At 36.7% G+C, this 13,099-nt stretch overlaps 2 protein-coding genes across 6 annotated transcripts in view; both read right to left on the bottom strand.

Annotated features, from left to right (window-relative positions):
• The window catches only part of atrx (ATRX chromatin remodeler), a 48,240-nt gene extending 47,036 nt beyond the window's left edge, over positions 1–1,204 (bottom strand). For 2 of the 5 annotated variants that reach the window (XR_007924947.1, XM_051860796.1), the window contains exon 1: positions 982–1,204. Coding sequence is in view for 2 of the 5 variants with exons in the window: in XM_051860796.1 (XP_051716756.1) it covers positions 982–1,001 (20 nt within the window). In the remaining 3 variants the exon portion in view is untranslated. Of the gene's footprint in view, positions 1–140; positions 294–981 lie in introns of those variants that run through there. The other 3 variants (XM_051860798.1, XM_051860799.1, XM_051860797.1) reach the window with 2 other exon arrangements.
• Positions 1,205–2,015: 811 nt separating this feature from the next.
• Positions 2,016–12,848, bottom strand: nup62l (nucleoporin 62 like). Its single transcript, XM_051860838.1, has 13 exons — positions 12,689–12,848; positions 11,177–11,478; positions 9,769–10,001; positions 9,463–9,534; positions 9,261–9,368; positions 5,970–6,074; positions 5,712–5,820; positions 5,491–5,635; positions 4,583–4,632; positions 3,426–3,560; positions 3,211–3,322; positions 3,053–3,119; positions 2,016–2,208 (listed from the first exon to the last, which is right to left on the bottom strand). The coding sequence occupies exons 2-13, from the start codon at positions 11,461–11,463 to the stop codon at positions 2,117–2,119; spliced, it is 1,515 nt and encodes a 504-aa protein (XP_051716798.1). The 5' UTR covers positions 11,464–11,478; positions 12,689–12,848; the 3' UTR covers positions 2,016–2,116.
• Between the last annotated feature and the right edge of the window lie 251 nt (positions 12,849–13,099).

Raw genomic sequence — 13,099 nt, 5'->3', positions numbered from 1 at the left:
AGAAAATCTTTATTTTATTAGACAAAAAAGGACATCACAGTGGAGGATAATACTGTTTGCTGTAGTAGCTTTGTGGCAGAAAATACGGTACATTTTATAAAGACAACTCGTAAAACAATAACAAAATGACACTAACTTACATGAAGCATATTTTAAACTATCCACTGATTTACGTAACGTCCCCTGACAAAAGTCTTGGTCAAAAAACAAAACAAAAACAAACCTCGGAAAGCAGCAAACAAAAGTGACTTCGCGAAAACGTAAATTTAGGTCTAAATAAACATGAATTGCTGAAATGACAACGCAACACTAATAATGACCTAAAAATAAAGCCGTTGTTAATGTGAGGAGACTTTTTAGCGGTCTCTGTTGATTGGCAGGTGGCGTCATCACTGAGCCCGTCTCCTATTAGCGCGTAACACAACAGCCGGTAACAGGACGGAAGACACGCACCGATAAGAGCGAACATAAACAAACTGATCAGCTCGTGCCTCCCATTAAGAGTAAGGAACATGCCACGAAACCAAATACATGAATAAGACAAGAGGAGTGAAAAAATAAAACAAATCGTCTCACTACAGATGACTGTTCATGATGTTTTGGCAACTTGTTTGACACAGACTGCCATCCACTGATTCATTTTCAATACACGAGAGCCAATGTTTATAAGAAAACACAAGAGACAAACAATACACAAATTTCCTAAATCTACTTAATTCTATACTAAAGCGCCCATTTTAATGAAGTGCTGAGAATTTGGTGGAGAAAGGCCTAGTTCTAGCATATGACCAATGCACCTATATCTGCACAATAGGGTGAATTATAAAAACTCCTAGTAAAAGAAAAGCAAGGCACTCCCATTAGGATTTCAATTCCCATAAAATATCCTTACGACGCCCCCTTACTATGTGCAACACTTAGGCATAGATGTAAAGTGCACAAATGCATGCGCTTATTACCCGGCTACATCCCTGCACCTACCTTAAGATCTCTGTGCTCATTTCACGCGCAGATCTTTGAGACGTCACCGGTTTGGCCCCGTGAGGAAAGCTGTTTTTTCATTCGATCCGGTCAATTTTCATGTGTGCAGTAAAAGTAAATTGTGTTTTACGCCGCTCAGGGTAGACAAAGCGAGAGCGCCATCTTGCCGGATGGTTCGAGACGCGCTAAAATGGCGCACGCGAGACTCCTCTCATCTGCGCGCGCGCTCTATGAACACTGAACGCAAATAGACACATGCACCAGCGCAATTCACTTCAAGACAGTCCGCGTCCTCTTTCTGAATACACGAATACGTGTCACTGAATACATTTTTAAAATGCACAGAAAGATCATATATAATGCATGGAAGAATGCAAAGAATGCAAATATAAAGAATGGGAAACTAGGGCATGAGTTCTATGATGCATTCCGGACACATGCTTTCTGTTACCGGCGCATGCTATAATAAATGTGCAGAAATCACGGCATGTATTTTGTTTCATGTTATGACCCCAATATGCCTAGCATCCTTGCAAATGCAGTTTGTTGTACAAGCATCACAATGCAGACACTGCACTTTGTAGTTCATGCTACATACAGACTACATGCATGTGGATAAGAGCCTGTGTTCTCCAGCACATGCATTGAGTCGCATCCTCAGCAGTGCACATACCTGCAAATGTCGGTGGTCATTTCGTCCCCCTTATAAACCTGCGACCTCGTTTAAAATATAATGCTTTTATTTATTTTTTTTTTTTTTTTATAAATATTCCCCCCCCCAGACGCAGACTTAAGATTGCTTGATGATATTAAACAATGCCAGGATCCATGTTGCTATGGTGGAGCTCCATGCAGCTGATCGACTCGTTTTATCCCATAAGTGTAAACCAGGAAGAGAAAATCCCAGCTTTACAGATGTATTCTTCATTTTAGTTTTATTGCAATCTGTGATATTTTTTTTTTTTTTTTTTTTTTTTTTTCATCTTGCAAATTACAATCAATATGAACACAAAAAGAAACTTATTAAGAGGGAATCAGGTAAAAGAAATGATTTTATTTTTAAGTAAATAACAAAAACAATGACATTCATTTACATCTGATTGAAAAGTTGTTGTTTTTTTTTTTTTATGCTTGATCACTGGAAGTTTAAACGAAAGCTCTTCTCTTGTTCCTTGCTGCGGTTTTCACACAACTTTGAGACCTCCTCCACTCTCCTCTGGAGTAAAACTGCACAAAGAAAGTATACATTAAACATTAGAGGTAACATTCATACCTGCAAACTCAAAAGAGGTGAAAGGGGGGTCTGGAGTAAACAAAGCATTCTGGTGAACTCTGACAAGAAAATAAATGAAAATGAAAAAAAAAACCAAAAACAAAAAAACACATTTTTTGACACTAGTAGGGCTGGGCATTGACACAAATTCCACAATTGGATTTGATTTTGATTCAGAAGCTTGCAATTTGATTACCTTTGATTCATTTGGGGTAAATTTCACATGGTAAATTTCCTCAAAGAAAAAAAAAAAAAAAAAAAAAAAAAAAAAAAAAATCTCTCAACTAATGCTGTAAACTACACAGAGAACCACAGTTGCTACATCATTATAATATTAAAGGTTAAAATTAATTGATTTCTAAGCTACTTACATATAAATTATACATAAGTTTTAATAACAACAATACGTTTTTAATGACAATTATAATTATGTCTTAAATCGTTTTTTATATAGGCCTAAACATTTAAATGGTGGCTGTCATAAAACGGATTTATACATTCAATATTGAAGCACATGTTAAGTACAAACACAATTAATATGCAATAGCCTATAGTGCATATATTTATCAAAATGCTCTTTAAGTTAATTTTTGTAGCTGACTAATGAGTTTTTGGACATTGAACGGCTTTCGTGTAAATGTGACATTTTTATAAGCTGTTTTATTGACGCCTTTCTATGGTTGGAACACTGATTGATCGATTACATGTGACATGAACATTTCATAATGGACTGACAATTTATTTTTATTGTGTCTAAAAGAGTCCATGAAAAGGCTTTAAATCCAAAAAGATACCAACCAGAGTTTTGTTCTACCCACTGTAGAGAGTCCATATGTGCATTGAGGATTTTGCAGATCTGCTGAAGCTGAAAAACATCACCAGTCATTCTTAGCCCAGATCACACCACAACTCATAAAGAGCATTTCTGTATCAAATATGGAGCATGTTTTGCATACTGGGTCAGTGGTGTCACCAGGTCCACTGGATGTGTTGAGGTGTTCAATAATCTCTTTCAGATCTTGGGACATTCTCTTGAGTTGGGCATCCACATTTTCTGCCAACTTGTACCTAGACAAAAGAGATCATTGAAATACTCAGTGACGTCACAGTCCTTGCAGGAAACATGAGCTCCTCAGATGGCTGAGCGAGTCCTGACTGTTTTTGTTCTTACGTTCTTTCTCGTTCTTCATCTGCATTCTGCATGTAAATGGTTCCGCTTTGCTCTTTCACAGACTCCTCTAACGGACCGAGAAGATCCTCCAGCTCTTTTTGCTGTGACAGGATGAAGTCTAGCTCTTGATCCAGCCTGTGGCACAAGCAAAGAAATAGGAATAACACAAAGTTCACATCAAACACAGCAACAGACAGTATGCAATGCATGCTGTCTGGTGATATCTTAGACTGTTTCATGCAACTTGAGTAGCACGACTTATCACACAGCTCTGGAATACTTGATTGCGATGAGTCAATTGCTATATTTTTGCAGTATTTTTGTATAATGAGCACTAAACTGTATAATAAACTGTATAACCGTTGCCTCTGGTCAGTGCTATAGAGCACTGAGCACCAGAACAGCTTTCCCCTTAAGCAATCTCCCACCTGAACAAATAATGGGATATTGCCAACAGGGTCTCTTCATTGTGCATATAGTGTGACAATAATATAATCATTTTATATACATTCTTATTATGTATCTCTGTACATTCATACACTTAAATTTGCATATAACGGTACATCTGTAAATAGCATGTGTGTACATATGTAATTCTGTCTATTGTGTATTTTCTATATTTTTATTACTGTCTTGTATAGTATTATATTTAATTTTATTGTCTATTTTTTATTATTGTCTTCTATTCCTTTTTACTGCCTTATCTCCATGTATGTCTGTACTTTTTGTCTGAACTGGAAGTTCCTGTTACCAAAACAGATTCCTTGTGTAAACAGACTTGGCATTAAAGCTCATTCTAATTCTGATTTTCTGTTGTGCTAGTGTCTCTTATAGCACTCTGTGCCTTCTCACAATAAATGATCTCAATTCAAAGTGATCAAGTAGCAATGTAAGAAGTAGAATAATGTACAGTCAGCCAGTCACTGCAAAAAATAAATAAATGAAAATAAACACCTTGATTTGACTCTTTACCTTCAGCTTTGTGTTGTGGTCCTGATCACCCTTTTGGGATTTTTTTGTAATAAGGACCAGATGATAGTACATTATCTCTTGCCTATTAATGCTCATCCACCACCAAATTAAGCTTTAGTGAATTACTTTAAAATGCAGTTTTCAATATACATACAACATTTTAATTCAAATAAAACATTGATTACCTTCGCTGGTCCAGTTTCACTTTCTCCATATCTTTATGTAAAGCAGTTATCTAAAAAAAAAAAAAAAAAAAAAACTGTCACCGGAAATGTTTCAACATGGTTTCAGTCAGTGTCTCATCAACACTAGATTTGGATTTACAGTTGGATAAGCTAACTACATGCTCAAGCTAACTCAAAAGCATTGACTTATGTTTCCTTACTTTATTTGCATCTCATATTTATCGAGATCGAGTAGAATTGAGTTCTCTTTCGCATCTTCTTACGTTTGAATATTTAAATTTGCAAGGCTCAAAAACACTTGCAAAGGATAAACTTTCATGAAGATGCGGCACTGGTCCGATCGGAGAGTGACAGCGCTGCACAGTTCAACTGTCCCAAGAAAAGTACTGGCCAGTCCTTATTGTCGAGCCCTGCTGTATTTTGTACAGATTTCATTTTGTTTTAGTAAAAGTTGGATTATGCAACAGAATTTATATAACTCAGTGCCTTCACGCAGTTAATTAATAAACCGTTGGTTTGTTATACCAGCCTTTTTAATGCTATAAGCCTAGCTATCAAAATGGAGTAAATCACCTTTTGTGTGAGTGTTTTGACACTTGTATGTAATGTGTCATTTATCTCTTTAGCCAGGAGGTGGAGACAACTCTCTTTGAAAGACTCATGAAAGGAACTCTTTTTCTCTCTTTATTTCTCTCTCTCTCTCTATATATATTATATTATTATGTAATATATTATTATTATTATATAATATTATATACTATAATTTATTCCATTGAAAGAGAGTTCCTTTCATGAGCTCAAATGTGGCTCTGGTCTCTTTATTGGTCAGGAAATCATTTCTGTACCAGTGCAAAGATGCAGGGAGAAAACAGTGCTGAAAGTTATTTCTTTCTCTTGTATTTCTCTACCTTTTCTCCGTTCTCCACCAGCATACGGTCCCAGGCATTGACCTGAGTGGCCTGCTGAAGAAAGTGTCGTTCTTGGTCTTCCAATTCTGAGCTCCACTTGTTAATCAAAGCCTCCAGCTGAGCATATGACATCACTGGAGCAGTGCTGACAAGAGACAACACAAGAATTTCATTCTGCAACTTGACAGAACGAAACATCTCACATGTGAAAAGCTTTGTACCTGGTTGTGACGATTGAAGTCGAGGTGGCGGTGATGGTGGCTGGTGCAGTAGATGCTGCAGTCTTCAGCCCCAGAGTAAAGCCAGTAGTAACTCCAGTGCTAGCAGCAGCTACACAACACACACACACACACAAATAATACAAATAACTGAGAGGAAAATAGCTATGATACCTCTTTTAATAGCTGTACTTTGGCCTCAATTATTTGTTCAGCATGCATTATTAAGCAGAGCTTGAGTGTGAGTGTAAGTGAGGGCACCTGACGTTACAGCAGGAGCAGCTCCCAGAGGCTTCAGGGACAGGCTTGTGGGAGCGATGGATGCTGAGGTCATCACAGGGGCCACGGAGGCCATCGAAGAGCCCACTGAGCACAGAAAAAAAACCCATATGATCTCATGCTGATTCCTCTAGAACAACCAAAAATGATGGCAACAGAGTTCCCTCATCTTTCGTCCAATGAACTTACATTACTTTTCCAATTGTTTCTGATGGATGGATACATTTAAAAAGAATAAAAAAAATTGGTAACACTTTACAATATGGTCTCATTTGTTAACATGGATTCATGCATCAACTGACAAGAACTAACAATTAGCAATGTGCGTTTTAGAGCATTTATTAATCACTGTTAATGTAGGTTAAAATACCATTGTTCATGTTTACAGTGCAGAGTGCAGTCATATTTACAGGTTTACAGAACTTTTGATTATAAATGTATTAAATGTGTCATTTAGTGTAAAAAAAAAAAAAAAAAAAAAAAAACATTAACAAAGATTATTAAATGCTGTAAAAGTATTGTTTGTTGTTATGAACAATGTTGTATGTTGTTCATTTCACTAATGCTAGCAAATGAAACCTTATTGTGTGGAAACTTATGGGCCGGTTTCACAGACAGGGCTTAGGTTAAGCCAGGATTAAGCCTTATTTCAATTAGGGTATTTAAAGGGTTAGTTCACACAAAAATTAAAATTCTGTCATTTATTACTCACCCTCATGCCGTTCCACACCCGTAAGACCTTTGTTAATCTTCGGAACACAAATTAAGATATTTTTGTTGAAATCCGATGGCTCAGTGAGGCCTCCATAGCCAGCAATGACATTTCCTCTCTCAAGATCCATTAATGTACTAAAAACATTTAAATCAGTTCATGTGAGTACAGTGGTTCAACATTAATATTATAAAGCGACGAGAATATTTTTGGTGCGCCAAAAAAAACAAAATAACGACTTATATAGTGATGGCCGATTTCAAAACACTGCTTCAGGAAGCTTCGGAGCATTATGAATCAGCGTGTCGAATCAGCGGTTCGGAGCACCAAAGTCACGTGATTTCAGCAGTTTCAGCGGTTTGACATGAAAAAATTTGACAAAAAAATTCTCGTCGCTTTATAATATTAATATTGAACCACTGTACTCACATGAACTGACATGGATCTTTAATGAATCTTGAATGACATGGATACATTAATGGATCTTGAGAGAGGAAATGTCATTGCTGGCTATGGAGGCCTCACTGAGCCATCGGATTTCAACAAAAATATCTTAATTTTTGTTCTTACGGGTGTGGAACGGCATGAGGGTGAGTAATAAATGACATTATTTTTATTTTTGGGTGAACTAACCCTTTAAGTAGCTTTTATAAACATACCCTAGAAAAAAAATTACAGGTTGTGCATCTTGAGACAAAACAATGGCAGTGACATATTTTAAGATGTGTCAGTGCAAGTTGCTTTCAGTTAAAACACCTTAAACCTGCAGTTTAGTCTAGGACTAGCTTAAGCCTTGTCTGTGAAACCAGGGGTATAAGTGTTACAAAGTAATTTTAACAGATTTAAATGAAATTATTTAACTGATATTTTAGATTTTGCCATTAAAAAAAAAAAAAAAAATTTAAATGACACCAATAAATAAGTCATGCAACTTTGTATAGTTTATTTAAGATTATTGTTGTGATTGTTACAGTTAGTTCTGACTTTATCTGAGTTTCAAATAAAAAGGTGAAAAATTGTACTTCGGACTTGCAGCAAATGTTTTATATTTTTGTGTCGTTTAGTTGCATTGGACATGGTGTGATCAGGCCTTAACACCGTGTGAGGAAAATATTTTTGATAGCAGGCTCTCTGAGAGATTTTGCAAAAGCTGTTGTGCTTTATCTTATTTAGCTTAGTCTGAACCAACTGTTAGAACAACACTCACATTCTGAGTGGAAAATGTGATCCATCGCTGCTATAGGAAATCAGGCTTGCCTATGTTAGACTACATTAAAGGAATACTCTCTTCACATACTGATAGCAATCAATAATAGAAGTGGTCTGAATATTAAAACATGTACATGTATCATCTGTGGAAGTCTCAGGACCAAAAAAATGTTCGTCCGGTCATTGCATTCGGTTTGTCAACAGATCATACCTCCACGCACGCTGCTCACACAGACATCACACGTCAGAGTGTTGTGTAAGGCTATGCAGAGTTGTGGACAGACAGTCACCAATTGCCGTAAACAAACAGCAGACGCCTTTTACAGTTCCTCCTGAACCAAAACAACGAGCTAATGCTGCGTTCATGCCATGTAGTAACCGTAATTACGAGTTGGCAATCCATGACGTTCTACCCGGAGCCGTTCACATCCTTAGACTCAGATTTTTGCATTCTGTCAACACGATTAAAGCCTAAATTAATCTGCAGCAGTCAGGTGGTACAAGCAAGAGTTCTGCAAGTTGTTTACATTCATTAACAAGGCTCCAGACTAACATTTCAGAGCACTGGCACAGGTGCCACTAAGTTCTATAGAAGGTGGCGCCAGCACCTGATTTGGTGGTGCTGGGTTTTTTTTGTTTTTTTTTAAATCATAAAGGTAATTTAATCACATTACTATTGTTTTGCTTTAATAAGTGCAGTTACTAATAATATTACATTGGAAATCTGACAGTAAAGCACTGAGCTTGAATTGATATGCAGATAAAATTAACTTAACAGTAATTTGCAAAAACATCATTTTTATAGGGAAAAATGTAAATATTCTACTCTCATTAAATGTACCATACTGAACAGACCGACAGCTTCAGTGATTATAAAAGGAGTGCTCTTTACTTGCTTTGTGTAATTCAGCCACAATTTGAAATTTTTGTTTTTCATGAGACTGTCACTTTTCCATATATTAGGGAATCATTAAGTGCTCTGCCACCATCTAGTGGTAATTTCATGTCTTGTTGTCATGTTTCAAGTGTTTGTTTGCCTAGAAGTGTTAGTTTTCCTTCATCTTTAAACTTGTAGTTTTACAAATCACATTAAAAAGAAAAACATTAAAATTGGGTAATATTTAATATTTCATTTAGGCTTTAATACTTTCGTTTTGTTTTCTATTTGATGTTTCTCATTTGAAACAGAAATGGCAGCTCTTATCAATTGTGGCAGTCGCACCAGTGCGACCTCTACAAAATTTAGTCGCATCGGCAGGAAAAAAGGTATACACACACACACACATACTCTCATATGGGAATTTGACTGAACTGGAAGTTTCTTCATGACAAGAGGTGGAAGAGGAACTCACATGTGAATCCTGTGGCTGGTGTTGAGGCTATAGGATTCGCAAACAGAGAGGATACTGGAGCCGTCATGGACTGACTTGATACAGCAGAGCTGGTGGGGGCTGGGGTGGCTAAACAAGAACAAAAAAAAATTATTATACAACTATTTTTTTTTCTTTTGCCAGTTTTTCTAATATTAGAATAGCCACACTACATATTACATGCCTGAAGCTTTGATTCCAAAGTTAATAGCAGTTGTTGAAGCTGTGGAGGTGGTAGAAGCGCCAAGAGTGAGACCTATAAATCAGCAGCAGAGCAAATTAATACATAGACATGAAAAACATTAGTATTTTTCCTTCATAAGGACCAGTGTGATACATTGTAACACACTATAATGGACTATAACATTGTCTGCTTTCAGGAGCACTGGGGGAAAAAAAATAGATAATCTCAAAGCTAACAGACATGGACTAAAGGCCACAAATCTCTTATTTTGAAGTGGGTGTAAAGACATATGTAACTCTGTATGACCTGTGGGTTGAGCCCCCAGTGAGAGCGCAGGGGTGGGCTGTGCTGGGGCAACTGAGGCTGCCTGCACTTTGGGTGCCCCAAAGCTGAACCCTCCCATAGGCTGCTGGGCCGCTGTAGTCTGAGTGGCCAGACCTCCGAGAGTGAAGCCTGTCCCCGCAGTTGAAGCCCCCAGAGTCACACCTGTGGTCGCAGGTTGAGATGCTGCAGGTGTGCTGAGTTTTGGAAGGGAGGCGCTGGATGCAAAGACATGAACAGAATATACAAATATTAAATATATCAGTTAGTTTAAATGTAACAGACATGTAATTGTTTCAAATCCTGCTGTTCCACTGTCATTTCTCAGTTATACAATGTATATTTCCAACTCTAAAATCTGACTCGATGAGGCACGTCCAAAGTCATTATAAAATATCTTTGACTGCACACCTGGTGAATGCTACATTAAAAACGCTTACACACTAGATAAAGCACTTGATAGTTTGTTTGTTTTTTAATGCCATGTCAGCGTCTGTGGCAATTTTCATGGCAAGAAAAATTTATGATAAAACTATATCAAGTGTTTACAATTTATTTTTGTAAAAACTCACAAACTATATTTGGTTTAACTTTGTTAAAAACTTCTTCAAAAGAGTTAGAGCATTGGATAGATAGGAAATAGATAGGATGCATTTTGAGGGTTTAGAAACAGCCAGTTTACTTTGAAATCAAGCAGGAATACAGAAAAAGTCCAAAAGCACAAATGAAACCACCCGTCTGAAATTCTAATTGATCACTGTAGCCAACTAGTCCTAATGTGTCAAGTTGCTAAATAGATGACATTCAGGTTAATAATTATATAGAGTGAAACTGTCCACTTTTACAGCTGCCGTAGTTTCAGAAGAATTTCTCTCATTTATTTTTCTCATAGGGATTTTTTTTTCATTAAAGCATTATAAGCCATGAACAATTACAAACTTTGATTTGAAACAAAAGTATTTTAAAATCATTAAAAAGACAAAAGGTACAAGACTGTGTACTTCTAGGCTTTAGTGAAAGAAATAACTACAATCCAATAAAGCATTGAGAATGAAATAATAGAATTAAAAACGATGGAGAAATAAAAAACTATGCAGTTTTTCAACAGGAATTCTGCTGTTTTAAAAAATAATTTGAAATAATGCAAACAGATGGCTTTAACAAAACCATATACCATCAATTAACAACCTTGTAGCTCACAGTAAATCTGTCTTTAAAGGATTTTAAGTTCAATGAACCCCCCTTTGGAGAAAATCAATTTTTACTTCTGCTGCTCCACTCTCTTCCTTGGAATGTTATTGCTTTATCACTTTATTAAAAGGGATAGTTCACCCAAAAAAAAAAAAAAAAAAAAAACACACACACACACACTTCACCCAAGATAAAGTCTCACCCAAAAGAGAAGCCTCCACTTGAGGTGCTGCTCTGAGTCTGGGCTCCGAAGCTGAATCCACCTTGTGTGCTTCCATTATTCTGTGTTGGCTGTGCGAGCAGTCCTGCAATCTGAGACTGTGGGGGGTTTCCAAAGGTTTGATTCTGGGGTTGGCTGGTTCCAAAAGAAAAGCCCCCTCCTGCAGGAGTGCTGGTCTGCAGCCCGAAGCCTGTGGTGGCCGCAGCCGTAGTTTTGGGGGGTCCAAAGGTGAAGCCCCCAGTGCCCGTTTGTCCAAAGTTAAATGCCATAGTGCTACAAAAGACCTTGTAAATGAGGGCAGAAGGGTAAAAAAAATGTGTGAAATAACAGTGTTAGACAATTTAATGGTCCTTGCTTTTCCAACAGTTGACCTGTAATGATTATATGCTCTGTTGCTACAATGAATTTCCATCAATTTAATTGCAGAGAAGATATGTATGAGATCAGTGCAGATCGGGTCTTGGGGCAAAAATGCCACCAAAATAAACAAAAATGCTCCTTAATTTCAAGATACGAATATTATTATTATTTTAATATTGTGTTATTACTAAATGTCTATTAGTCTTGAGTATTTAAATAAAATGACTGCTAATGGAATATGGCATAGCCTGAAAAAGTTTCCAGTCAGAAGAATTTTTTTATGCTTTAATGATTCAATTTTGGGCCACTTGTTTCTTAGGAAAAATCCACCAGATTTGATTCTAAATCTACGATTTATTGTATCTATTGTTCTCAGTTTTAAGAATAGTGGTTAAACACCACTGTGCGCAAAGCAGCTAAGGCAGTATGAACATATTTAAGTCTAATAGAAAGCTAAATGTGAAACATATTGTTATATATTAGAGAGAGTGGCTGAGTCTCAAAACCTACTTAGCTGCCTATCTAGACAGAATGTTTGTTTTGGCCATAGCACTGTAGATGTGTGCTGAGGGAACTATTAACTCATTAATTTAGACTATGCTAACCAAAAAAGTTATCTATGTAGGCAGCTCATTAGACTGACACTACGCACCCAAATGCATCTTCTACGCCTTGAGACTACAACGGCTCGAAAAAAAACTGCCTTAGTGGGCAGTTTACAAGGTCTTTTAGGTTCACTAGGCTAAATCATACGGTCTATGAAGGCAACTCACTAGGTTTGGAGAAAGCCAATGTTTTGGTGTGCAACTAGCCTCTTTTTCATATTCAGTGACAACATGATATTAAAATCAACTGATAACAAACTAAAGCAGCAGAGCAGTTTATATGATTCTTTAGAGATAAACATTAGTATTATCGGTTCTTTAAAACTGATGAATATGATTAAAAAACGATATTGTTTAACTTCAATGATAATACAGCTAGCTGACATTTCCTCACATTAAATTCACTGAACGCCCTCTTCTGCACAATCGCATCGCCCACGCTCTTTAAAACTAAGACAGACGCATCAAATTATGTGTTATAAGGTGGAGTAAAACTTCATATCGGGAAAAAAATAGAATTAAAACTTACGTAGTACGTACAGCACTTCACTGCAGCTCACGCGCGCAATGTTCGTCACATTACATGCGCTTCCCCTCTGAAGACCTCTACGTCAACTGTCTAAAATACTGCCTGATCGAAATTACAGATCTCATCTCACACAATATGCTACTGCAAATTGGTCCTACATCAATCTACAAAGACAAAATAAACTGCTGCACCAAATATTTTTTTATTCTTTTTATTTATTGTAGTATTTCGTTTAATTACGATTACATTGACAAAAAGAGCCTATGTGGCTACCATGATAATATTATGTTGTTGTTGTTGTTGTTGTTTTTAAAAGTCAGTGTTGCATTTGAATCGGTTATACACAGTAATATTAGAAATTACGGATTTGAATTTTATTCATACATTTAATAGACAATAATGACTGCTGGC

The sequence above is a fragment of the Ctenopharyngodon idella genome, chromosome 14 (genome assembly GCF_019924925.1).
Source record: "Ctenopharyngodon idella isolate HZGC_01 chromosome 14, HZGC01, whole genome shotgun sequence".
In the NCBI taxonomy this organism is placed as follows: domain Eukaryota; kingdom Metazoa; phylum Chordata; class Actinopteri; order Cypriniformes; family Xenocyprididae; genus Ctenopharyngodon; species Ctenopharyngodon idella.
Note: the sequence above shows the minus strand (reverse complement) of the source record. Positions and strands in the feature narration are given on the sequence as shown.

What these genes read in the sequence shown, in the direction of transcription:
- nup62l (XM_051860838.1), bottom strand. Translation starts at nt 11,463, where the DNA reads ATGGCATTTAACTTTGGACAAACGGGCACTGGGGGCTTCACCTTTGGA. An exon ending in GTGAAACTGGACCAGCGAAG is followed by an intron (nt 3,561 to 4,582) that starts GTAATCAATGTT and finishes CTTGTGCCACAG; the next exon opens with GCTGGATCAAGAGCTAGACT. An exon ending in GTGGGTAGAACAAAACTCTG is followed by an intron (nt 2,209 to 3,052) that starts GTTGGTATCTTT and finishes TTCTTTGTGCAG; the next exon opens with TTTTACTCCAGAGGAGAGTG.